Here is a 26,475-nt window from a genome sequence, read left to right on the forward strand (position 1 = left end):
AGAAGCACTAGTGTGATGGCCCTGGGGGCTGCCCTGGACCTTGGGTGGGGTCAGGGGTGGGTTTTGCATGCTGTATTATTTTGTGGCCTCTGGAAACCTTTTTACTGTGCGTGTCTTGTGACTTTTTAAAACATTTTCTTGAAACTTTTATTTTTGAGAGAGACACAGAGCGTGAGCGGGGGAGGGGCAGAGAGAGAGGGAGACACAGAATCCGAAGCAGGCTCCGGGCCCCGAGCTGTCGGCACAGAGCCGGACGCGTGGCTCGAACCCACAAACCGTGAGATCGTGACCCGAGCCGAAGTTGCGGACGCGTAAAAGGCCGAGCCTCCCAGGCGCCCTTGTTTTATTACTTTTTAATTGAATTCTGCTCCACATAAAACGCACCGAGTGCACTGATCTTAGACGTACAGCTGATGGTCTCTTACGTGCCGGGGGAGCTGCCTTCTGATCAGTACAGAAATAGAGCGAAGGGGCAGCCCGCCTGGGATGGGGCTCTCGAGCAGGGAGTGGGCCCCGGGCCCCGGGCACGTTGTGGCCACGGCACTTGTGTTTGCCCCACCCCGCCTGCACGCATGCGTCTCCGGCGCTGACCGCCCGGGTGTCTGGCAATGTATTTTTATGGAGTCCCCTCCACCGAAGGGTCTCATCGGTTGTATTTTCTTTCTGGCTCGTTGTGTGGCTGACCAGACGGACGGCGAGTCTGAAGAGGAGCAGGAATCGGCCGGCACCGGGGAGGAGGACGAGGATGGAGACGAGTCCGATCTGGTAACCCCAGCCCTGCGCTCTCATCTGTGTGTGGTGGCAGAGTAAAGCAAGAAGCTCTGTAGTCCGGCCGTCGTTGGGGAGTGTGTGCTTGGAATCAGGGCCTGTGACTCAGGTCCCAGACCTTGGCGAGGAGCGTGAGAATGACCGCTGAGCAGAGAGCCAAAGGCCTGGCACGGGCACTCATGGGACGGTCCGGGCCAGGCGGCCATCCGGGCGGAGGTCGGGGCTCTGGTGCGAGGGGTGGCGGGACTGGGGAGGAGCGGACAGCGAGGACCGCGGCCGTGATTCTGCCCGGTGACCAGTGTGAGGGGGAAGGAAGGATCTGAGGTGTCTGAGGTGGAGCGGCAGAACCTTCTGTGGGCTGGGTGTCACATGCAGGTGAGGGGCCAGAGGGCGGGGGCGCTGGGTCTGTGGGAACGGAGGGGCGAGGGCTTGGAAATGGGGGAGAGCACGAGCCCTAGGATGGGGCCTGGGAAGCACCCGACAGGTACACGTTAGGCGGAGAAGGAGGAGTTGATGTGAGACTGGGGAGGGTCACGTGAGCTGAGAAATGCTTTCAAGAGGGCGACGGCGGCCACTGGCGTCAGTGTGTCACGAGAAGGGGACCTGGGAGGGATGATTGGGTTTGGCGATAAGCCTTCGTTTCTCTGGAATGGCGGGTTGAAAGCAACAGTGAGCTTGGGGGTAGTGCTTGCGGAAGTTGGGTCTGAAGTTTGGCGGTAAGGGGGGGGCGGGGGTGAGGCAGAGGGGATGGAGCACAGGCTGCATCGGGCCGCTTGTGATGTGGCACAGGGGTCCTGTGTGTGCTGCTGGCCCGCCGTGGTCAGAGCCAGGCATCGGGCACCGGGTGGCCGGAAGGGCCCGCGTGCTCCTCTGTCTTTGGAACGGTCTTTTCCAGCTCCTCTGTGTGTCCGTAGTGAGCAGGGATGTGAGGTCCTCGCATTAGACCGGTGACGGGTGGCAGTTCTGTGGGTTTGTTTCGGATTCGTGGTCATTAGATGCCTTTCTGCATCCAGACTTTAGAAATAGGTAGTCATAAAAATCTTAAAATATTACGAATTAATTATAACTTCTTTCCTTGTCCTCCATGTAGATAATTAACGTGGACATAGATTCTGAAGCAAATTGAGGCCTTGAGTGTTTCTTTTCTCACAAGCAGAACGAATGGATGCATAAAGTAAAAGTGGATTTGCTCACTGAGAGGTTATTTATTTAGTTCCTGAGTAGAACCTCCTCATTCTTTTTTGTGCCAAATTCGAATAAGATTTATAAATTCCATTTAAATGTTCTTGGTCTTCCTTTTGGTCTTCCCTTTTTTTTTTTTTTTTTTTTGGTCTGTAAAATAACAACTTAGAGTGATTTAGGGGAAAACATGAGTATTTTTAAGAATGAGATCAGAAAAATGTCTGGAAGTGAAATTAATCTTCCAGTTGAAGAATCAGGATATAGTAGGTATTCTGTTTTGCAAGAAAACAAAACTTCTGGTACCTTTTGCTTTCAGGAGCTCTCATGCTTTGCTTTTTCTATTCCCGCCCCTTTGGTTCTCAGAGTTCTGAATCCAGTATCAAGAAGAAGTTTCTCAAGAGGAAAGGGAAGCCTGACAGCCCCTGGATCAAGCCTGCTAGGAAACGGAGGCGGAGAAATAAAAAGAAGCAAAGCAGTATCCTGGGTAAACGTGGTGTCCACACTTGCAGACACTCTGGGTGGCGGTGGGGCCACAGGAAGCTGGCCTGGGGTGGGGATGGGGCTTCTACATAGGATTTCATTAGAAAAAGGGCTCCACTGTTCTAAGGGGGAGAATATCTGGACCTTGTTACAGGCACTCAGGGGATCCTCAGGTGGCTTCCTTCTGGCCAACCTCCCTTGATGCTGGCTCCGTTGTTGAATGTTGGGCTCATGGGGGTCATTCATCTCCTTCCCTGTGTGTCCCACAATCTGTGGCTTGTGAACATTGTTATGGTTACTGTGTCTACCCTCGGTGTCGGGTGCAGGCAGTGTCAGCCCGGGTCCACACAGTGGCTTTTGACCCTTTGGTCCCATTCCCCTGTTCTGGCAATAATTTTGTTAAAAGAGGATCAGGGAACGAAATGACCCTGAAATCCAGAAGGTGAGCAGGCCTAGTGGGCCAAAGGTCACTTCTTACAGCTTTTTTGCCCAAGATTTGTCGCTTGTGATAGAGTGTATGTAATTCATGTGTAAGGTGGTGACTTTTCACGCACGTGTATGACCCTGAGACCTCCAGTACAGACCCTGAAGTGAATGCCTTGCTGTCACTTGGTGGCCTTTCCCTCTTCCCAGCCAGCCCTTCCTGTCCCTGGGCTCTCTCCTCCGTGCTCTGCATGCACATTGGTTAGCACTGTCTAGGGCTCTGTTTGAGTGGATCATCGGGTAGGGACCCTTTCCCCAGTGGCTTCTTTGTGCATTACTTTTTGAGTCCTCCATGTTGCAGTACCGGTGGAAAGTTGGCCGTGGTGTGGCTGTCCTGTGGTTTATCCCTCACCTGTCGATGGACATTTGGGCTCTTTCCGGTTTTTGCTTCTTCCGAATAAAACTGCTACGAACATTTGTCTATGATCGTCATTAAACAGATGCCTTCGTTTATCTTGGGTAAATATTTAGGAGTGGAATGCCTAAGTTATATGCTGTATGTCTAATTTTTTAGGTAAATACCGGACGGTTTTCAGTAAGAAACCTGAATACTGCTCTCTTTTATGTTCCCACAGCAGCATGAGAGCTCCTCCCCTCCGTGTCCTTGCCACCCTTGTCGTGGCCGGGCCTCTTCAGTCCCGGCGCTGCTGGGGCTCTGCGGGCCTCCCTGCGCCTTCACTTTGTGTTTAGCCAGTGAGTAGTGAGGTGGCTCACCGTGGCCCTGTGTACCTTCCTTTGTCAAGGTTTCTCTCCTTTCCTCATTTAAAAATCAGATTGTACACCTTCTCATTGACTTGCAAGAGTTCTTTCAGTTTTCAGGTACAGATCTTTTGTTATATACGTGTTTTGCAAATACATACGCCTAGTAAAAGTTTAAAAAATTTTGTGGAGGTCTAATTTATCGATTATTTTCTTTTAAAATTCATGCTTTTTAGGATCTCTGAAATCTTTCACTAAGTCAGATCACAAGGATTTTGTCCTGTATTTTCTTCTTGAAGTTGTGAGCTAGTGCCGTGTATGGTGTGCAGCAGGGCCACTCTCGTTTTGCGTGGGGACGCCCAGTTCTGCCTCATTGCTTAAATTGACAGCTTTCTGTGTCGCCCTGTGAACCTTTGTCGACAGTTGCCGTAGGGGCTGTTTCATTTGCTTGCTTCTCTTTACACCAGCACCCAGAGCCGAGGGGCTCGTGCTGTTCGTCTCCAGCCCCCCGGTGCACACGTCAGTTTGTTGAGTGGGTGGCAGGGAGGCAGCGCTGTCCCCCCAGAGCAGAGGAGAGCTGTGTGTGGCGCCCATGAGCCTCCCATGAGCTCCGTCTCCTTCACTCACGTTTCCTCTTCTCTTTGCTGCGGGTGACCAGCCCATGTGGCTTTTATGCAGGCGAACAGAAGCGTTGCTAGACCCCAAGACTTGGATATGATGTGTAAGAAGCATGCTTCAATGTTTATTCACACAGGAATTTGAATTGTACCTTCTTTCTGCAAAGTGTTTAAGATTGCACAGACTACTCATGTTCTTCAGATTTGTGGTGATGATTTCTCACCGTGGTTGGCTTCTTCCTGTCTGTCAGTGAGCCGAGGTACAGAGTGTGGCACGCATTCAAAGGCCTCAGATGCCACACTGCTCTGAGTTATGGCTCACTTACTTGTGATCACTGACATATCATCGGTTACTAATGTTCGGAAGCTTGGTGTGAAATACGGACACCTGCCGTTTGCTGGCTTTAGATATTACCCTGTGTAGGTGCGTGCTATCCACAGGCCTCCCTGGTGAAGTCCGCTCACAATGGCAAGGACCCACGCGGGCTCTCTGGGGATGTGTGGACAGGCTGGCTCGAGGGCACAGGAAGCCTGAGTCTAGTTAGCCCTCATTTCACAGGCTCCTCAATTGCATTCACATTGTTTGCCCTGTGGTATGTGATACCCTTCATAAACCACCGTGTCTGACAGGTGGACGTGTCCCTGTAGTCCTGTGTCCTTTCCCTGTGAATCCTGAACTCAGATGTCTGTGGGGTTGGGCAGGTTTTCCAGGAACATTGCACACGGCGTGGGGTGGCTTCTTGGCTACTCTTTTTTTTTTTTTTTTTTTTTTTTTTAAATTTACGTCCAAGTTAGTTAGCATATAGTGCAACAGTGATTTCAGGGATAGGTTCCTTAATGCCCTTACCCATTTAGCCCATCCCCCCTCCCACAACCCCTCCAGTAACCCTCTGTTTGTTTTCCATATCTAAAAGTCTCTTCTGTGTTGTCCCTCTCCCTGTTTTTATATTATTTTTGCTTCCCTTTCCTTATGTTCATCTCTTCTGTGTCTTAAAGTTCTCATATGAGTGAAGTCATATGATATTTGTCTGTCTCTGATTGGCTAATTTCGCTTAGCATAATAACCTCTAGTTCCATCCACATAGTTGCAAATGGCAAGATTTCATTCTTTTTGAATTTTTTTTTTTTTTAACGTTTATTTATTTTTGAGACAGAGAGAGACAGAGCATGAACGGGGGAGGGTCAGAGAGAGAGGGGGACACAGAATCTGAAACAGGCTCCAGGCTCCGAGCTGTCAGCACAGAGCCCGACGCGGGGCTCGAACTCACGGACCGTGAGATCATGACCTGAGCCGAAGTCGGACACCCAACCGACTGAGCCACCCAGGCGCCCCAAGATTTCATTCTTTTTGATTGCCAGGTACTGCTCCATTGTGTATATATATGCCACATCTTCTTTATCCATTCATCCATTGATGGGCATTTGGGCTCTTTCCCCACTTTGGCTATTGTCAGTAGTTCAGCTCCTTTTTATTAGCTGGTCTTTCACACCTGCAAATCAGATTTTTGTGCTTTATTTTTAAAGCTTTTTTTTTTTTTTTTTTTTTTTTTAATTTTTATCTTAGAGAGACTGCAAGCAGGGGAGGGGCAGAGGGAGAGAGAGAATCCCAAGCAGACTCCACGCTCAGCACAGAGCCCAACACGGGGCTCGATCCCACAACCCTGGGATCATGACCTGAGCTGAAATGAAGAGTTGGATGCTCAACCGACTGAGCCACCCAGGCACCCCTGTTTTTTTTTTTTCTTCCTGTTTTTTTTAAAGTAGTATTTACAGAACATTTATTTACTATGTTTTTATCTGTTTCCTTGATTATTTGATCAGCTTTTACCTAACTTGATGTAATTCCAGAGAAAGATGTTTTCATATGTCAGTTCCTCATTTTTCTTGATACAGCTCCCCCTCCTCCCATGAACAGTCTGTGGACATGGGGAATTAGCAGAAGGATGCACAGGAAAGAAAATGATAATGAGGCTTCAGTGGCCTGGGCAGTGGTTGGGTTTGAGTTTGTTGTCTTGAATGGGTTAATCAGCATTCTCTGTGGTCTCTACGGGAGAGGCGTGGCCCCGGTGCAGTGTTTCACGAGTCTGTTTTGAATGCAGGTTCTGAAGCATATACGTCATCTTCAGGAAGCACAGAGCAGACGGCACCAGGAGACAGCACGGGGTACATGGAAGTTTCTCTGGACTCTCTGGATCTCCGTGTCAAGGGGACGCTGCCCTCACACGCAGAAGGTGAACGTCGGTGCCATGACCAGACCAGGCACCATCTTGCTTTTGCTGGGGGAGGCCTTGTATTAACGTGATGACCCCTGGTGGGTAGTAACGGAATGTTTAATTAATTGCATCCCTAAAAGGTGGCTGAGTGGACCCTCAGGGGCGTGTTTGCCTGGTCACCCGCAGCACTGGAGTGACACATCTCACACAAGATCAGGTTGTTGGTGGTCATGGCTTCTATTTCCCTCTGTCAGCCAGACACGTTCTTACATAGAGCTCCTGATGGAAAGGTGTCTTCCTGCCCTGCTGACTCAGGAAATGTACAGGTGCTAAAACTGTCAATAGTGTGGCTTTGTCATCTTCTCTGACTCTGATTGTGATTGGTGCCCAGGTCCGTTCTGTGCTGAAACAAAGGGTCCACCTAGTGCTGGTTTGGGCTGTGAGGGTGTGGGCGCAGCTGCGGCCCCCTGCTGCTCTGGAGTTCTCCCGCCAGCCGCCCCGGTTGTGCAGGGCTTTCTCCCCACCGCTGCCTCCTCTTCTTGAACCATTTCAAAGTCTTTCATCAGTGAAAAGTAACTAATCGCTGACTATTTTGGAAAATCTCTTTACAATGTGAAATCCCCAAGTTATTTACACCCCACGTGGACCGTGAAGCTGTGGGTCATGTGCTGCTGTTGGGGTTTAACCTGTCAGTCTTCTGAGGACAGATAACTAGCTTTTTAGGGTTTTGAATGCTAGAAGAATTTTGATCACCTCTTTAGTGTGGGAAATCACACCTTTAGCCGAAAACGCAAGTTGTAGACTTGTCCGTCAGAGAAACCATCTTTCTTCTTGCACCAAATGGAGCAGAGAGCATCTCTGTAATATCATAAAGTTGTCAGCATAGTCACCTTGTGCTTTCTTTCCACATGAAGGATCATTTTTCTAAACCTGATTTTAAGTTTGTTTCAGGAAGTTAGGTTTGGATATAAGCTGGAAATAGTATTTCCTTTAATCAGACTGCTCCTCTGCTGTGGCCCAGTGGGGAGGCAGGTGAAGAGCACAGTGGAAATTCCTGTCGCTCACTCGTGGAGTGACCTGGGCTTGTCCCAGCAGGGAGGTTGTGTGTTCGTGTGCTTATGTTCTGTTTCTGGTAAAAGTAAGGGCCAAACTGGTGGGAGCCAAGCTGGAGAAGTAGGAGAAGACAGTGGAGGGTTCCTGAGATTCCATGACATTTTGTAAGTTGACTTTCTAAACTTGATATGATTGGTAACTTCTCACTAATAAGTCAGTGATTGCTCAAAAGTCATACTTGTAGTTGAGAGAATCAGCACATGGAAGACACAAGTTGCATTTGCATGTGTACATTTATTTTATTTTTTATTTAAAAAAAAAAAATTTTTTTTAATGTTTATTTATTTTTGAGACAGAGAGAGACAAAGCATGAACGGGGGAGGGGCAGAGAGAGAGGGAGACACAGAATCGGAAGCAGGCTCCAGGCTCTGAGCCATCAGCCCAGAGCCCGACGCGGGGCTCGAACTCACGGACCGCGAGATCGTGACCTGAGCCGAAGTCGGACGCTCAACCGACTGAGCCACCCAGGCGCCCCAAGTGTACATTTATTTTAGAGCCTGAGTTTTGGACACTCGAGGGAGGCAGTTGTGGAGCCTGAGGCTGGACTGGAGGGACTGAGTGCCTCAGGCTCCCTGGAGGCCTGGGGTCAGGGGGCGTGCTCTGTGACAGGTGCAGAGGGAGGGCAGGTGATGGTTCTGGGTCATGGGTCCAGATGGCCCAGGCTTGAGCGTGGAGAGTATTTCCCATCAGAATTCACTGCCTGCATGTCTCTCTAGGCATCTTTGCTGCCCTTTCTGCCGAGTTGAGGTTGAGTGACATTGTGGTCCCAGCAGGTGATGGGAGGGGGAAGCCAGACGTGGGTGATGGGATTTTGGCGGGAGCCAGAGCTCAGTGGGAGTGGGTACCCTGGTGGGGTTCTCTTGAGCCATTCACCTGCTACCCCTGGTGGCTCCCACTGCTGGAGACAGGAGCACATCCCACGTTCAGGAGGCATCTGAACCACTGCTCTCTTGTCCATGTGTATGGAAAACTAAATCCGAAGGCCTGGTCTTCACCCCACCCTCGGCCTTCTCAGCGGTGCTGGCTGGGCCCCTGCACCGCCTGTGTCTTCCTCATTTGAAAACCTAGTTGCCGAGCAGGGTCTCCGCCAGGGCGCTCCCAGTTTTAAACTTGTAGCGGTTCTAACGTTAGTTCTAGTTCGCCGTTTGCCTGTGTCCTCTCCTCACGAACGACAGGTGTCATGGTCTTGGAGTGTAGGTGACCCAGACACTTGGCCAGTGGTGGAAGACCTGCATCCTGACTCTCCTGGTAAGGGCCAGCCTTGGATTACACGCAGGGGTAGTGAGGCAGTGAGGGCATGTCCTCCAACCCCACGTGGGCCTGCTCTGAGGTATGGCAGTAAGAGGCCATTTTTCTTCTTTGGCTGTCTCACAAGAAGAGAACTCGAAATGTGTCTTCCTGTGGAAGCAGCCAGACCTTGTAGCCGGGTCGGAGTGAGGGGTCTGCCTGCACTCCACCCCCGAGGCCGGCCTGGCTCTGGCTGCGCTCAGATGTGGGCTGTGGCCCCCCTTCCCCCCCCCCCCCCCCCCAAGCACTGCTCATCTAGTGTCTTCCCCGTGAATTGGGGATGAGAAGTGCTGCCCTCATCAGTACTCTCACCACTGGCCCAGCCTCCCTCAGCTCCTCCCTCCTCGGTCCGATAAGTGTCCTACATGGAAAAGAAACCCTCCCAAATGGAATTGAATGTTTGTTTCTGTGGCAGCAATTCTAAAACCAAGTGAGGAAAACAAGGTCTCAACACGTATCGTATGCTTTTTTGTGTGAAAACCAAAAGATATAGGAGTAGCCGAGGAAGGTATAGTCTTTCTCTGAACTTAGGTCCTGGCTCCTGAGAACATGGATTAGCAAGGAATCCTTAGGGGCCTGGCAGGTGCTATGCTGGTGGGAGAGGTTCCCGCCCTGCCCCGCCAGCAGTGGGCACTCCACCCGCAGGTGGGCCTTCCTGCTGTGGGGTGCTGCTCGTGCTGGCAAGTAATTGGCGTTGTTTTATTTCCTTCCACGTGAGGTTTCTGCAAAGACTATGTAATTGTTCACTTTCTAGACTGCGTGTTGAGGTGGGGACTTTGTGCCACTGAGTATAGTGAACGCCCGTCTGGGAATGCACTGTGTTATTAGTGACGCTCATGTGTGTCTGTGTGACTTTAGGGCTGGCCAATGGTCCTGACTTGGTGGAGACGGACGGCCTTCAGGAAGTGCCCCTCTGCAGCTGCCGAATGGAGACCCCGAAAAGCCGAGAGATCACTACTCTGGCCAACAACCAGTGTATGGCTACGGAAAGCGTGGACCACGAAGTAAGCAAGCAAGCTCACTTCCGCTGCAGTGACAGGACTAAGGCAGGACCCCAGAAGCACAGTAGAATTGGTGGGCTTATAGGCTTGCCATACCTCTGCAGCTTCTGGCTGGACCCTTGGGCACAGGAGAGCGTCCCTCATCTAAACTACTAAGGTTGTTTGGCACCCCAGACACACTCTATACTCGATGGACAGAACAAATAACCACGTGGTCTTTTTTGTTGTTTTTCCTCATTCTTCATAGTGGGGAGTTGGTACCCTGATGGTCCCAGGGGCTTGGTTGTTTCTCCCTCCCTCTCCTTTCCTTTAGTATCTTAGGGACTCATGGTCTTTTCTGTATTCCATGTGTTGTAAACCTTGTTGTTGTAGAGTGAAGCATAGATCCAGAAAATGATACAAGACAGATGTTTGGCCCAATGAGTGTGTCCAGGGCGAGCACTCTGGTAGCTTGCCACCAAGGTTCGGGCTCGCCCTGGGCCCAAGTGACCCCCAGCCTACCCTCCACAGTGCTTACCTTGCCTGCATGTTCCGAATAGTCTCATTCTGCCCGGCGTGAACTCGGAGACATCGTTGGCCTTTTGCCTTTTAATTTATCTATGATGCCCCTTATTTTCTTTTCCTACCGACTTATCTGTGGAACAATCCCGGGCCACATGGCTGCCTCGACTGGACTCTGTGCCTCCCACTCACAGTGCTGTCCGTGGCCCTGTGTCCTCCCTGCTCACCTGCAGCTTGCCACAGAGACAGACTAGACCGGGACAAGACGTGCAGAACGTCTGGTTGTCTCTTTTTCTGATGGTAGCAGCTGCTTACTCTTGATGTCTGTATTTATTAATTCCTCAGAGGTTTCAGCACGGCCATGGTCTGTCTGTCCTATGTTGTTCATTTGTCAGTTAGGGTAGTGGTGTAGAGGGGCCTATCTTCCCATCTGTTCCATCCCCCAGCAGACATCTCCTAGAGGATCGCAGGGTCCTGAGAGCCCTTCTCTGTTTCTTCCCACTCTTCACATCGTAAATTTGGTCTTGGTCATCTGAGGTTGACCAGTTCTTTCTTTTATAATATTGTTAATGAATGTATGTATTTAAACATATTCGACGGGTTTTAATTCTATGCGTTGTAATTATTCTTGAAGCTCAGATTGCCCCATCTTTGGCATGGGTGTGTGGGACCTCTCTGTGCTGAACTCTTTTGTGGAGTTGGAAGGTCAAGACTATTTTCATAATGATAATAAAAAGTTATGTGTCTTTTCACTGATCTTTTTCACAAAGTATATGCTGGCATTTTATGCATTGAGAATCTCTGTTTAACTCCTGGAACTCATAATTTCCATAGTGTTACAGAGTCGTCCGAAGTGCAACATGGTGTATTTTAACGTAATAGTACTGAAACCGTGTGGACAGTGGTTTGAGAGCTCACATAACAACAAAGCATTTATGAAACTACCCTTGTAGAGTTTGGTGTAGCTGCTCTGAGTGCAGAAGTGGATGGAGAGCCCAGCTCTCTTATTAAGCCGGGTATTCAAAGAGTTTTACAGACAATATAGAACAGCGCCGCTCTTGTCACTAAAATGTTCTTTATGTTAACGTGATAGGTTTATTGCTATTTTTAAATAAATTAAAATTTAAAATTATTTTTTAATTTCTCCAGTGGCAAAATGTCAACAGATATACCCCACCTGGACAAAAGGTCTTTGGGACCCTTAATAGTTTGTTTTTTTAATGCTTGCTTACTTTTGAGAGAGAGAGCGTGCGTGCGCGAGTGGGGGAAGGGCAGAGAGAGAGGGAGACACAGAATATGAAGCAGGCTCCAGGCTCCCAGCTGACAACACAGAGCCCGATGGGGGGCTTGAACCTGCAAACCATGATACCATGACCTGAGCTAAAGTCAGATACTAACCGACTAAGCTGCTCAAGCATCCTGGGACCCTTGATAGTTTTTAATAGTGCACGAACACAAAGAACCCTGAAACCAAAGATTATGAGAAGCACTGGCTTTATCTCTTTCATCCTCTTGTCCCCAACCTGTTCCCTGATGTCCTTGTGCCTTGGGCAGGCAGGAGTCCTGGTGGTGGGCTTTGAGAGTTTCTGGAAGCTGCAGCATACTGGCCCCAGGTCTCAGCCTGCCCTCCCCTAGTCCTCCCTGCTTCCCAGAGACACTGCCTTGGTCTTTCTTCTCTTCCTGTCCCAACACCAGCATCACACACGTCTTGTAGCTAAACAGGGTCTGTGTCTGCTTCCAGACGTTCGCGTCTTGCAGCTGTGGTAGCTTGCTTTAGTTGTAGTAAATAAGTCTGTGACTTGTGGCTTTGCAGTCTAGTTGCTCAGTTTTATGTGGGATTCCAGGAAATTCTTAGGCCACTGCTGTTTTCCCAAAAATTGTTTTTGTCTGGGTGGTCTGCGTGTCTTTATTTAGTTGCTAGCAGTCCTTCCCAAAACAAGCTCATTTGTCTTTTTTACTTGTCAGGCAGCTTTATGGAAGCACACTGCACATGGTAAAAGTCCCCTTTTTGTGTGTATTTCTGAATGTTGACAAATGCATACAATCATGTGACCACTGTTGCTGTGCTGTCAGGAACCTGCTGTTCAGGTCTTCTGTGCTTTGCCGACTCTGTCCATCGGTTCTGTTGCCGAGGGACAAGTGTGGATTCTTCAGCCACAGTTGTGGGTTTCTCCTTCTGGACCCATTGGTGTGGCTTCTTGTGTGTTGAACCCTGTTGCTGCGTGCACATATGTCCCTCGGCAGTGTCCCTCTGCAGCCCCGTGGAAGCACGTCTGCCGAGATCTCACTTGTCTGATACTAACGTAACCACCCTGGCTTTCCTCTCATGAGTGTTTGCAGGGCACATGCCCTGTCCTTTACTTTTCACCTGTCTTTGTCTTTAAATTTAAAGTGGATTTCTTTAGTGTGTAGTAGGGTTTTACTCTTGTATATATGATCAGTCTTTGTTTTTAGTTATTTATTTATTTAGAGTGCAGGAGGGGCAGAGGGAGGGGTGGGTGGGAGAGAGAGAATCCCAAGCAGGCTCTATGCTGTCGGTGCAGAGTCTGATGTGAGGCTTGAGCTCAAGAACTGCGAGATTGTGACCTGAGCTGAAGAGTCGGACGCTTAACTGACTGAGCCACCCAGGTGCCCCTAACATCTTAATGGTGTTAAGATTTATGTCATCCGCTACTCATTTTTCTCTATTTTCTGCCTTTTGGATTGAATTTTTTTATGATTGCAGTTTATCCCACCATTGGCTCTGTGATGTTCGCAGTGATTGCCCTGGGTTTCCAGGCTGCATCTCTAACCTCTGCCTGATGCCACACCATTTGATGTGGTGTGAGAATCTTACAGTGACATGGTTCCAAATCCTCCCTCCCATCTTTTGGTGTATGTTTTAATTTCATATATGCTAAAAACCCGCAGTACATTGCTGTTATTTTTCTTTAAATAATTATCTTTCAGACTGATTAAACATAAAAGTAGTCTCTGGTTGACCTTCATTTAGCCCCTATGCAGGCAGCGCTCTCCCTCTGTTTAGACGGTGTCCGGGACCCTGCCATTGCAGCCATCCCATGGCGCAGGTCTGCGGCGACAGTGAGTTCTCTCCCTTCTGTGTGCCTGAGAATATCTGTTTCTTGCCTTCATTTGGGGGAGGTTTTCATGGGCGGAGAACTGTCAGGACCCACACATGCCGCTCCCGTGCCGTGTTCCCTGGCTCCTCACGAGAAGCTGGCCGTCTTCAGACTTCTGTTCCTTTGCTTGTGGTGTTTTTCTTTGGCTGCTCCGAGGTTTTCTCTTTGTCTTTGGGCCTGGGTGGGATGGTTTTGCTCTTTTGTTTTGTTTTTCTCTTTCAGTGTTTATACTCCTTTGCTTTCTCTGAGCCTCTTGGACTCTGATCTGGCACCTGCTCGTCCCAGAGCCTCCTCACCTGGCAGCCCTGTGCTTCTCGGCCAGCCTGCCCTCCTGTTTCTGGCCCTCTCATCATGCGTGCTAGGTTATCTGACATTGGCTCAGCTGGTGGGTGCTCTGCTCTTTTTGCTGTTTCTATTTTAGGTTTGGGTTAATTACATTGACCTTTTTCCATTCAGTGACTTTTTCTTCCTTGTTGAGTATACATACTCATGAGCCAGTCAAATGCATTCATCTGTTTCCGTATTTTGTTATTTCTAGCATCTTCATTTGACTTTCCTAACATTCCCAGTCTGCTCGTGCCGCCTGCTCTGGCTCCTGGTCCTGTGCTCAGACTCCTGAGCAGAGTCCCTCTGCCATAGCACCACTGCTGCTGTGGGCCAGATGAGTCTCTGTGCGGGTCTGTGCTGTGTGGGGTGGGTGTTTAGCAACATCTCATCTCGTGACAACCGTAAATGTCCGTGATGTTGTCAGGTGTCTGCTTAACTGTGTGTCCGTCGCAGAGCTCCTGATGTGTGTTTGTGCCACCTCTTTGCTGTGGCTCTCCCGGTCTCCCTCCCCTGGGGCAGCCACTGTGACTTCTTTTAATTTTTCCTTGTGTTTTTCTCCATAATTTTACATGACTCACTTTCTGCTGTCATTCCTTGACCCTCTCCTTAGGAGACACTGCCTGCTGGTTTCTGAGTGGGGAAGAGGTGCTCACCTTTTAATTAATTCTTCTTTCTCATCGCCCCACCTGCAGTCTGCGTTCTATCCTCAATTTTGGTTAAAACGGTATTCGTGGTTTTCATAACACACGATGGCAACGTTCACAACTGAGCCAGCAGTGTGCTTGGAATACATTCATTCTCCTCCTCAACATTTTATGTTTCTCAGAGTTAATAATTTTCTCATTTTTCATTGTCTTTGTACCCATTCTAAATTCAGTCCTAGAGTGATAGAATTACACATTTCTATAGGTGTTTTCAGCATATCCAGTTTCTCTGGGTCATAGCTTTCTCATCTTGGTGGTGCATAACCTTCAGTAGCTTCTTACGAAAGGTGGCTTGGGAGATAAATATCGGAGACTCTGTATCCTGGAAATGCTTCATTTCAGGACAGAAGTCTAGGTTGGACACGGTTTCCTTTTTCTGTTGAAATCACTCCTCTTCGTTTGGGTTGTTGCTGTGCGGGGCCCGTGCAGTCCTTGCTGGCGGTTAGGCCATCTCCTCTGGGCGTACCACTGTCCTGGGCTGCCACTGGCTCCCTGTAGAAGGGACACGCGTGCCCTTCGTGCTGGAAACCTGTTGCCCTTGTTCATTGATCCTTTTCTTTTCTCTGTTTTCCCTTTATTTTAGGTCTCCTAGATGGAGCTTCCAGTTTTCTTCTATTTTCCACATTTTTGTCTTTCTGCTTTAGTTTTGCAAAATTCCCATCTGTCTTCCACCAGTTCTGTGGAAATTTCCATTTCTTCTACCTTTTCTGATTTCTGAGAGCTCACTCTTGTTCCCTGAGCATGCGTCTTCCTTCATAGTGTCCTGTTCCAATGTGAGAACGGACACAAGGTCTGTTTCTCTAGGGGCGCCGGTGAGTTTCTTGCACACTCTTCTTCTGCCCCGGCTTGTACTCCCCAGACTGCTTCTGATTTCCGCTTCTTTGCTTTGGTGTCTGTGCTTTGTCTCTGCTTCCCCCACTCGGGCACATGTCGGTCGGGGAAGGAGGGTCTGGGCCTTGCTGTGGGGCGGCCTGGTCAGCTGAGCAGTCGCTGGGCAGGGCATGGGTGTCTCCTCGGAGGCTGAGGTGGGCTGCTACGGGGGTGCACCTGGGCCACGTTCGGCCCGTCGTCTGTGCAGTAGCCCTTTCTCTGGTGTTTTGCTCTGGCCATCATGACTGCTTGTAGGTTCTGTGGATTCGCATTGAGGTCCCATTACTGACCCACAACATCCTTTCCATCCGGCCTGGCGTAAGTCCCATTTTTCCTCAGTACCTGGCCCAGCCCCCAACTTGCCCAAGACTTTTTCCTCGTTTTGGCAAGTTAACCACCCACTCCACGGACACTGTGTGTGTGGCCAGTCATCAAGCTCACTGTTCTGTTCTGGCGGATGTGCAGAGGATGGAGCCCTGCCTGCCCTCTGCATTTCCAGCCCTACGCGGGAGCCCTCAGAGTCTGCCTTGGACTCACACCTGCCAGACTCCTCCCCGAAGGCCCTGTCGCTGACCCTGGTCCTGTCTGATTGCAGCTGGGCAGGTGCACCAACAGCGTGGTCAAGCACGAGCTGATGCGCCCATCCAGCAAAGCGCCGCTCTTGGTGCTGTGTGAAGACCACCGGGGCCGGATGGTGAAGCACCAGTGCTGTCCTGGCTGCGGCTACTTCTGCACAGCGGTGAGTGCGCGGCCAGCCGTGCGAGTGCCCCGCTACACAGCCTGGCACCAGCGCTCGCTGCCTCCCTCCGCTAGCTGACAGCTGTGGCAAACGCCTCCCGAAGCTCCTGAATCTGGGGGCCTGCCTGGAGGGTCCCTCCCTGCATACGCTCCCTTTTTGCCGCCTGTGAGTCTTTGGCCTCCCAGGGACCGTGGGGGCATGTGAGCCGGGCACCCTCCGCTCTCCTCCTGTTCACTTTGTCTGAACACACGGCGGCCTTTCTCCTGGACAGGGCCTGCCTCACCTTCGGCTTTGCCTTCATCTCTCGGTGGTTACGGTCTTGTTCGTTCCATACACACCTGTGCCCACTGGTGCCTACGGTGCCTGGATGAAGGCGAGGAGCCCTGTGGTTCACTTGGCCCGTGGCTGAGACGCCCACTTGGGCCAGGAGCTTCTTTACAGTGGCTGCTCTTTGGGTTTCACATCTGTGTGCCCTTCCTTGTCTTCAGTGTCCTTTGTTGCTTCTGCTAAGGAAAAGAGGGACACTGCTTCTCTATGTCCATTGACCCTTAGCTCCTGGCAAGAGTGCCCTGCTCTCATTGCTTCTCATGCTACTGGAGGGTTACCTTCCTTGGTGCCAGCGAGAGTCCTTTTGAGGCCATCAGGGGTTTTCCTGAAGTGCCCCCATGGTGGTGCTGGGTAATCTCTGCAGAGCACCGTTTTCCCGATGTTCTGTTCCACGATTCTGTTCCTGGATTGTACTCCAGGGGTCCTTCTTGGGGCCTGGTCTTTCGGGGCCTCCCTCCTCTGGTTAGAACTGCTGGAGGGTGAGGCCGTGGCCCTTGGAGGTGCGGGGGGCAGTCAGGTGACCTCCCCGCTTCAGCAGGGCTGTAGGATGCAGGTCTCCCACTTACATAGCCAGGAACTGGGGGCCCCGACTGGCCTCTGGGCACACCCATGCCATGTGCAGGCTCAGGAGCACTGTGTTTACTTTTATGCGTGTTAGCCCTAATTTTAAAAAATAATTTTTCATCTTCCCATTTCTAGGGTAATTTTATGGAATGTCAGCCTGAGAGCAGCATCTCTCACCGTTTCCACAAAGACTGTGCCTCTCGAGTCAATAATGCCAGCTATTGTCCCCACTGTGGGGAGGAGATCTCCAAGGCCAAAGAGGTGACCATCGCAAAAGCGGACACAACCTCTACCGTGACACTGGCCCCTGGGCAGGACAAAAGCTCCTTGGCGGAGGGCAGGGCCGACACCACCACAGGCAGGTACGTGCCCAGCAGAGCCTTGGGCAGCTCTCCTGGAAACGTGTGTGTCTCTGAGTGCTAACTGCTGTGTGTGTCTGTACACATCTGTACCCCTGCACGTCTGTGTGTGTGTCTGCGCCCTTGCGCATGTGTGTATGCACACGTCTGCGTCCGTGCCCCATATGTGCTTATACACGTTTGTGTCCCTCCGTGTGTCCATACACATCCATACATGTGTCACACATGGGTATAATATGAAACAATAGCTCCAGCTGCTACAGGTTATTACTAAATTGTATTTTGAAGGCACTAGGTAACCAGAAAAGAATTTTTTTAAGGGAATGGTTCATTTTGGGAGTATGTAATATGACAGATATTACACTGATACAGAGAAAAGTGAAACTTTGTTGAGGGTCATTTAAAAGAGACTTGGGGGCGCGCCTGGGTGGCTCAGTCGGTTAAGCGTCCGACTTCGGCTCAGGTCATGATCTCGCGGTCCGTGAGTTCAGGCCCCGCATCGGGCTCTGGGCTGACAAGCTCGGAGCCTGGAGCCTGCTTTGGATTCTGTGTCTCCCACTCTCTCTGACCCTCCCCTGTTCATGGTCTGTCTCTGTCTCAAAAATAAATAAACATTTAAAAAAAAAAATAAAAGAGACTTGAATTGTAGATGTATCAAAATGAATATTGGGAGGAGGGCAGTTTCTTCTTGTTCTTCTTTTTGCTAATGTATAAATTTAACATACTTTGAATCAGACTTCCAGGGGAATTTTTGCCCCCTGGGGAGAGCGGTGGGGTTTGATAGATCCAACCTGAAGCTCATTCACAAAAGCAAACTTGAACGTGGTCCTGGAAGCCCTGGAGAAGTTTCCCTTGCTTTGAATGTCACTTTTTTCTGGGAATTTGCCCTTGAATTGGGCTCTTTGATCCAAGGAACTAAATAGAAAGTGAGTCTGAAGTCATTTTCATGCTCAGAGAGCAGCATAGCTAGAAGGGTCTGAGTGAATCATGTTCTGTGTTTTCGTTGGTTTCCACAAGAAGCGGAGTTTTTCACATGTCTAACATTCAGCATGTTGTCTGTTTCCTACCCTCGAAGCACTGCTGGACCATCGCTCTTGGAGGACGGCAAGCCACAGAGTACGGCCCCCCAGGCAGCCGAGGGCTTCGACCCCACAGGGCCTGTGGGGCTGGTGAAGCCGGCCCCTGGCCTTTCCCAGGGACCAGGGAAGGAGACCTTGGAAAGTGCTCTGATCGCTCTAGACTCGGAAAAGTAAGAATCAGTTTGTATTTTCAGATGGCTCAGGGCCTGACCCACTGACATCTGCACATCTGGACGCTCCTTCCTACAGATTTTCTTCCCTCTGTGTCAGCCACTGGGCCATTTGCGCGCACATCTTTAAATCCCCCACTGCTTCCAGTACTGCCGTGGCTGCACTTCCTAGGTGTCTGCATCCAGTAGGGTACCATCTGAGGGTCACAGGGCATCCCCATGGGGTCATGGGGCATTCCCAAGGAGGTCCTGGTAACATCGATCAGCTTTTTGATTGATGGTGTTCATCAGGACAATTCACATATTTTTATACTGTTTCAGGAAATTATTGCAAGCTGTTCAATATACTAAGAGCAAAAGGTGACATCCTTAAAGTCGTAAGTGAGGACAGTCGTGGTGAGGCTTTTACAAATGTTTCCCCTGGATGTTGTTAACCCTTGGCATTGACCTCGGGACATTGGAGCAAATTCCACTTGACTGGTTCCTCATCTGTGAAATGAAGGGTTGAATCAAGTGGTCATTCAGGCTTACAGATCAACTCCCAGACAGCACAGCCCTGTAGGAGCACCCTGAGTCTGTGACCTAGGAACCAGGCCGGTGTCCTCCCCTGGGGAAGCGTGCCTGTGCTGGAAAGGGCATGCATCTCATTACTCTTGCTTTGAGGAAAGCTCAGGTGTTGGGACACATCGCCAGGTCCCCCGTAACTTCAGCTTTGTTAGTGTCTAGCCCTCGTCTGTGGTCCTGGTGTTCTGGTGACTGTTGTGTTCCCCTGCCCCACTCACCAGGCCCAGACTTTGTACTGCTGAAGGGGGCAGGCTGGGCCAGGTGTGATGTGGATGAAGAAGATAGTTGCTCATTTTTGTTGTTTTTACTGGGAGATGCCTGAGCCTGGTGAGTTTGGTGCCCTTGACCCTGGGGCATCAGCAGGTGTACGTCATCCAGGTCTTCCCATCCTGCAGCTTCCTATGCATGTGTGTGTGTGGCAGCAGGTGGGCCAGGAGCCAGGGTGGGGTCGCCTGGGGGTCACAGCTGTCCCACACTTTCCCCGCAGACCCAAGAAGCTTCGCTTCCATCCGAAGCAGCTATATTTCTCCGCCAGGCAAGGGGAGCTGCAGAAAGTGCTGCTCATGCTGGGTAAGTGGCCTGCACCTGAGCTGGGGCTGGTGCCTGTCCGGGTGGCCCCAGGAGCAGGTGGCAGTTTGCTGGTACCTCTTCTCAGGAGGAGGGTCTTACTTTGTTTCTCTTTATCTGTCTCTCATTTCTCTCATTTCAGTTTTTTTTTTTTTTTTTAAATGTTTACTTATTTTTGAGACAATGCGAGAGACAGAGTGCAAGCAGGGGAGGGGCAGACAGAGGGAGACACAGCATCCCAAGCAGGCTCCAGGCTCTGAGCTGTCAGCCCAGAGCCCCACGCGGGGCTCGAACTCACGAACCGTGAGATCATGACCTGAGCCGAAGTCGGACGCTTAACCGACTGAGCCACCCAGGCGCCCCTCATTTCAGTTCTTGTTCATGACATTCGTATCCTGTTATTCATAGTAGTAGAAATATTTCCTGTGAATTTCTCATCTAAAAAAAGAATTAGGCATATAATTAAATCAAGAGGAGATGTAGAATCAGAAAAAGCAAGATGAGCGAGCTAGGGGCCGGCTGTGCGCTGACGGCAGGAAGGCGGGTGCCAGGCCTGTGCTGGTGTAAGCCAGCTGTGGGCAGAGCAAGACCACTGACAGTGATGTCTGCACATACATCTTACGGTTGATGCACCTTATGGTTGATATCTTACGGTTGATGCTTCGAGACCCTTCGCAGTTCTGTCTCTGGCCAAGGAAGGGGCAGTAATTTGATTCTGAGCTCACAGCTCAAGAGTTGGTTCCTCTGGGTTCAAAAGGGATTTAAAAAATCCCTTTACTTGACAGTCAAAAAAAGAAACTTAACAGTTTGTGCTAAAAATGTAAGTTATTTAATGTTGACCAAAGTGGGTTTTAAAAAATTTTTTTGTAATGTTTATTTATTTTTGAAGGAGAGAGACACAGAGTGTGAGTGGGGGAGGGGCAGAGAGAGGGGGAGACACAGAATCTGAAGCAGGCTTCAGGCTCCAAGCTGTCAGCACAGAGCCCGAAGTGGGGCTCGAACTCACAAACCGTGAGATCATGACCTGAGGCGAAGTCAGACACTCAACCGACTGAGCCTCCCAGGCGCCCCCAAGTGGGGGTTTTAATCGTTTTCTTTCTAGGCTTGATGGGGTGCTGATGTTGCTTGGCTGCTCTTTGGTTGGTCTGTTGGCCAAGTGTCCGTTTCAGGCCTGCTGACACTGTGCGCACCAAGCCACATGTGTCTGAGGCTGCCCAGTGGGCCTGCCGCCCGTGCGCTCAGCAGGTGCCCGGGCCCAGGGGAGGCCGAGCGCAAGAGTGCTTGAAAACACACAAGGGAGCCCCTCTGGGTTAGGAGCAGCGAGGGCAGGGATTTATAACGTTAGGTGACTCCCAACCACAGACCCACCTGTTGAATTTTGTGTGAAACTAGCATACTCTCTTTTGAGTCTTGCAGTGAAATTGGAGCCTGGCTTTGCCCTTAGCTAGACACGGGATGGTATCGTGCGATGCTGGCCGTTGGTGGTTGTCTGCATGTATCTTTGCCAGCCTTTATGAGCATCCTGAAGTGCTGGGAGCCAGGGGCTGCACCTGAAATAACCGGTGAAACCTGTGTGTTCACAGTGGATGGAATCGATCCCAACTTTAAGATGGAGCACCAGAACAAGCGGTCCCCATTGCACGCTGCCGCCGAGGCCGGCCACGTGGACATCTGCCACATGCTGATCCAGGTCGGACGCACGGCTCTCCGCAGAGCCTTCCACACGCTCTGTCTTGCCTTTGTCAAGTGAAATTGCGCAAGATTCATAGTTGTGAGAGCTGGGAAGTCAAACAGCACTGAATGGTCTAAACAGAAAACCAGTGTTTCTGTCCCTCCAGTCCCGGCACGCCCTGGCCCTGCTGGCAGTCTTGAAGCTGTTTCTCTGGCGTTTACCACTGGGTTTGAAAATAATGTGCTGCTGTACAGCTGTTTCTTGATTTGTTATTTTCGTTTCCATTTTGCAGCCAGTTTTTAATATTAATTACTGACTTTGGAGTGTGGGAAGGCTTGGCCCAGGCACGCGCACCTCCCTCCCCCAGTCCTCCTCATTTGGTCATGTGCCTGTGTTGCTGAGATGAGTGGGGAGATCTTGTGTTGGGTGGTCACGCCAGTACTTTCAGAGCTGGCCACGTCACGTCCGAGAGCGGTAATCGTTTTGTGTTTCTGTTGTCTCTCGGCCTCCTGCTGATTCATTCCTAACCCTCTCAACAGACTGCACCTTGTCTCCATGTCACCAGGAAGCCCGTTGCGTGCTCCCATGCTTTGTTTCTCTGGGACACCCCCTTTCTGACCCTGTATTGGTTCCCTGTCTCCTGGAGACCACATTTTCAGTCTGATCCTTTATCTCCGGAAGCTTCAGAAAATTTTCTTTAACCCACTGGTCTGAAATTTCACTGTGACACAGCAGTCTTTTGACTCCTTTGGGGCATTTAGTACGTCATACGTTCCTGTCCCTTGTTCTGGGGTTTCTGGGTGCTGTCTTCCCGTCTGCATGCCCAGTGGTGCATTAGGTGCACCTGCAGCCCCTGTTTACACATTAGGCCTTATGGACTAATTCTCTGGTCTTCCTTTCCTGCCATGCGCCATTCCTTCATTTTCGCTTCCACTTGCTGGCAGTGTTCTCCACCTCACCCTCCAGCTCCTCTGGGGAGTTTTAATCTGTACAGGCCCATCTTGAGATCTTTCTGGCACCCTGTGAGTTCCTTTTTTGTACCTCTGTTCTTCCCTTGTTTCTTTGAAGATACTATGAGAATTTTGAAGTTTTATGCTGCTCTGTTCATTTGGTCTTTATTTTTGAAAGGTTTTCCTCAAATGCCCGATTCCTGTTTGCTTATATCTAATGTGATAACATGCTGGTGGGGGATCCCTGCCCTGTCACTGTCGGGTGCCCCGCAGACGCTGCCGTCTCAGGAGGAACACACGTACAGGTTGTCTCCTGAGCATGTATGTCTCTGTGGGAGCCGGAGGTGCTGGCGGCCAGGGCACCTGGGATGTTCCCTGGTGGTTCTGGCCAGAGCCCATGGAAGTGACAGCCACGGGTGGGGCAGGACACGACTCCGTTGGTGTTTGCACTTGTATCTTACAGTAGATATACCTGTTGGGGTAGATTCCTAGTGCCTGAAAATGTTCTTGCAGACCCTTCCCAGCTTTGTGGCTTGCCAAAGAGCCTCTGTTTTTTTGTATCTTGTTAAGTAGCATGTTGGTAGATTTGTTAAAAACTCAGTGTGATGATCTTGGTATTTTATTTTATTTTATTATTATTTACTATTTTTTTAATTTACATCCAAGTTAGTTGGCATATAGTGCAAGAATGATTTCAGGAGTAGAATCCAGTGGTTCGTCCCCTATGTATAACACCCAGTGCTCATCGCAACAAGTGTCCTTAATGCCCCTTGCTCATTTAGCCCACCCCCTACCCACAACCCCTCCAGCAACCCTCAGTTTGTTCTTTGTATTTAAGAGTCTCTTATGTTTTGCCCCCCCTTTTATATTATTTTTGCTTCCCTTCCCATATGTTCATCTTCCACATATGAGTGAAGTCATATGATATTTCTCTTTCTCTGATTTTCGCTTAGCATAATATAATACCCTCTAGTTCCATCCGTGTGGTTGCAAGTGGCAAGATTTCATTCTTTTTGGTTACTGAGTAATACTCCATTGTATATATATACACACCATATTTTCTTATTCCATTCATCTGTTGATGGACATGGGGCTCTTTCCATACTTTGGCTGTTGTTGATAGTGCTGCTATAAACATATAAACATGGGGGTGCATGTGCCCCTTCGAAACAGCATACTTGTATCCCTTGGGTAAATACCTAGTCGTGCAATTGCTGGGTCGTAGGGTAGTTCTATTTTTAGTTTTTTGAGGAACCTCCATACTGTTTTCCAGAATGGCTGCACCAGTTTGCATTCCCACCCGCAGTGCAAAAGGGTTCCTCTTTCTCTGCGTCCTCGCCAACATCTGTTGTTGCCTGAGGTGTTAATGTTAGCCATTCTGACAGGTGTGAGGTGGTACCTCGTTGTGGTTTTAATTTTTATTTCCCTGATGATGAGAGATGTTGAGCATCTTTTTCATGTGTCTGTTAGTCACCTGGATGTCTTCTTTGGAAAAATGTCTGTTCTTTTTCTCGTTTTTTCACTGGATTGTTTGGTTTTTAGGTGTTAAGTTTGATAAGTTTTCTTATAGATTTTGGATACTAATCGTTTATCTGATATGTCATTTGCAAATATCTTCTCCCATTCCATTGGTTGCCTTTTAGTTTTGCTGATTGTTTTCTTTGCTGTGCAAAAGCATTTTATTTTGATGAGGCCCCAATAGTTCCCTTTTTGCTTTTGTTTCCCTTGTCTCTGGAGATGTGTTGAGTAAGAAGTTGCCGTGGGTGAGGTCGAAGAGGCTTTTGCCTGCTTTCTCCTCGAGGATTTTGATGGCTTCCTGTCTTATGTTTAGGTCTTTCATCCATTTTGAGTTTATTTTTGTGTCTGGTGTAAGAAAGTGGTTCAGGTTCATTTTTCTGCGTTTTGGTGTCCAGTTTTCCGAGCACCACTTGCTGAGGAGACTATCTTTATTCCTGCTTCGTCCAGGATTAGTTGGCCATACATTTGTGGGTCCATTTCTGGGTTCTCTGTTCTGTTCCATTGATCTGAGTGTCTGTTGTTGTGCCAGTACCATACTGTCTTGATGATTACAGCTTTGTGATACGTCTTGAAGTCCAGGATTGTGATGCCTCCAGCTTCGGTTTTCTTTTTCAGGATTGCTTTGGCTAATTTGGGGTCTTTTCTGGTTCCGTACAAATTTTAGAATTGTTTGTTCTGGCTCTGTGAAGAATGCTGGTGTTATTTTGATAGGGATTGCACCGAATATGTAGATTGCTTTGGGTAGTATCGACACTTTAACAATACTTGGTCTTCTAATCCAGGAGCATGGAATATTTTCCATTGTTCTGTGTCTTTATTCTTCCATAAGCTTTCTATAGCATTTAGTGTATAGACTTTTCACCTTTTTGGTTAAGTTTATTCCTACGTATTTTATAGTTTTTGATGCAGTTGTAAATGGGATTGATTCCTTAATTTCCCTTTTGCTATTTCTTTATTGGTGTATAGAAATGCAGCTGATTTCTGTGCATTGATTTTATATCCTGTGGCTTTGCTGAATTCATGGATCAGTTTTAGTGTTATTGTTGTTGTTGTTGTTTTTGTGGAATCTTTTGGGTTTTCCACATACAATATTGTGTCATCTGTGAAGAGTGAAAGTGTGACCTCCTCCTTGCTGATTTGGATGCTTTTTATTTCTTTGTGTTATCTGATTGCTGAGGGTAGGACTTCCAACACTGTGTTGAATGGCAGTGGTGAGAGTCTTCGTATTTTAATAGGAACTTTTGGTCTAGCTAATACTTACTGTAATTTCTGGCATTCACTCATTCATTCATTCATTTAATTTTAAACGTTTATTTATTTTTTCTTTTTTTTTTTTTTTTTTTTTTTCAACGTTTTTTTTTTTTTTTTTTTATTTATTTTTGGGACAGAGAGAGACAGAGCATGAACGGGGGAGGGGCAGAGAGAGAGGGAGACACAGAATCGGAAACAGGCTCCAGGCTCTGAGCCATCAGCCCAGAGCCCGACGCGGGGCTCGAACTCACGGACCGCGAGATCGTGACCTGGCTGAAGTCGGACGCTTAACCGACTGCGCCATCCAGGCGCCCCTATTTTTTCTTTTTTGAGAGAGAGAGCGAGCGAGCGAGTGAGCCAGGGAGGGGCAGAGAGAATCCCAAGTAGTGAATCCCTCTGTGCTGACAGCCTGACTTGGAGCTCGAATTCACAAACCGTGAGATCATGACCTTAGCTGAAATCAGGAGTTGGACGCTTAGCTGACTGAGCCACCCAGGCACCCTCAAATATTTCTTTTTAAATTTCCTTTGTTGTTGTCTTTTGGGTTGATATTTGTTTTAATTTTCTCATTTCCTTTCTCTTCACTCACTTGGAGGCTACATACTCCTCTTTGTCGCCTCCAGAGGTCGCTCTGTGATCTGGTGTGCAAGTGTTGTGTCCTTGGTCTTGAGACAGGCGAGAAGAGGGAGCTGCAGGTGCCGGGGAGCGAGGGAGGGAAGGTGCGCTGGCCTGCTGAGCTCCGGCGGGGAGACCTGTGGAGGCCTCGGGTGCAAGTTCAAGAGAAGCCTGGTAGGACTTGGGGACAGCCGAGGTGGCCTCCCAAAGTGGTCACAAGGGTTGGTTCTTGGCAGTGACAGTGGTAAGTGGCTAATCTGACGGAGGACAAGCCTGTTGGAGAGAGGTCAAGGGCAGCTGGCATGGCTATTGAGGCAGTGACTTCGGATGCTGGTGCTCTGAGGGAGAGGGCTGGGAGTCAGTACTCCAACCGGATGTCCTCTCATCCTTGTCCTGTGGAGTCACAGAGGGTGTGGCTTATGCTTCTCTGAGGGTGGCCTGGAGGCCCAGTACAGTGTGGGACTGTTGTAGGACAGGGATGAAGCAGGAGGTGGGGGCAGGTCACCCCAATGGGCCTGTTTGCTGCATGAGGTTGAGTGAGGGGGCCACCCAGGCTTCTCCTCACTCTCAGAGACTGGTATGGAGGGCTTCTTGGGAGACGTTACCCTGGATTTGGAATTCTAGGTTGCTGGTTCATTTCTCTTGCTTTGTTTAAGGAATGATTCCACCGTCTTCTAGTTTCCATGCTTGCTTTTTAAGAAATTAGCTTGTCGTTCCTTTTAAAGGACTTGTTTTC

The 26,475-nt window shown here is 49.4% G+C and overlaps 1 protein-coding gene across 12 annotated transcripts in view; it reads left to right on the top strand.

Annotated features, from left to right (window-relative positions):
* Window positions 1-26,475, top strand: part of EHMT1 (euchromatic histone lysine methyltransferase 1) — a 153,079-nt gene that overhangs the window by 95,128 nt on the left and 31,476 nt on the right. For 11 of the 12 annotated variants that reach the window (XM_042913126.1, XM_042913127.1, XM_042913130.1 and 8 more), the window contains 9 exons: window positions 688-765; window positions 2,314-2,434; window positions 6,329-6,460; window positions 9,701-9,846; window positions 15,960-16,103; window positions 17,130-17,356; window positions 18,429-18,602; window positions 19,654-19,736; window positions 21,317-21,423. In XM_042913126.1, the coding sequence (XP_042769060.1) occupies window positions 688-765; window positions 2,314-2,434; window positions 6,329-6,460; window positions 9,701-9,846; window positions 15,960-16,103; window positions 17,130-17,356; window positions 18,429-18,602; window positions 19,654-19,736; window positions 21,317-21,423 (1,212 nt within the window). The remainder of the gene's footprint in view (window positions 1-687; window positions 766-2,313; window positions 2,435-6,328; window positions 6,461-9,700; window positions 9,847-15,959; window positions 16,104-17,129; window positions 17,357-18,428; window positions 18,603-19,653; window positions 19,737-21,316; window positions 21,424-26,475) is intronic. The other variant, XM_042913124.1, reaches the window with a different exon arrangement.

This window comes from Panthera leo, chromosome D4, assembly GCF_018350215.1.
Source record: "Panthera leo isolate Ple1 chromosome D4, P.leo_Ple1_pat1.1, whole genome shotgun sequence".
Classification (NCBI taxonomy): Eukaryota; Metazoa; Chordata; class Mammalia; order Carnivora; family Felidae; genus Panthera; species Panthera leo.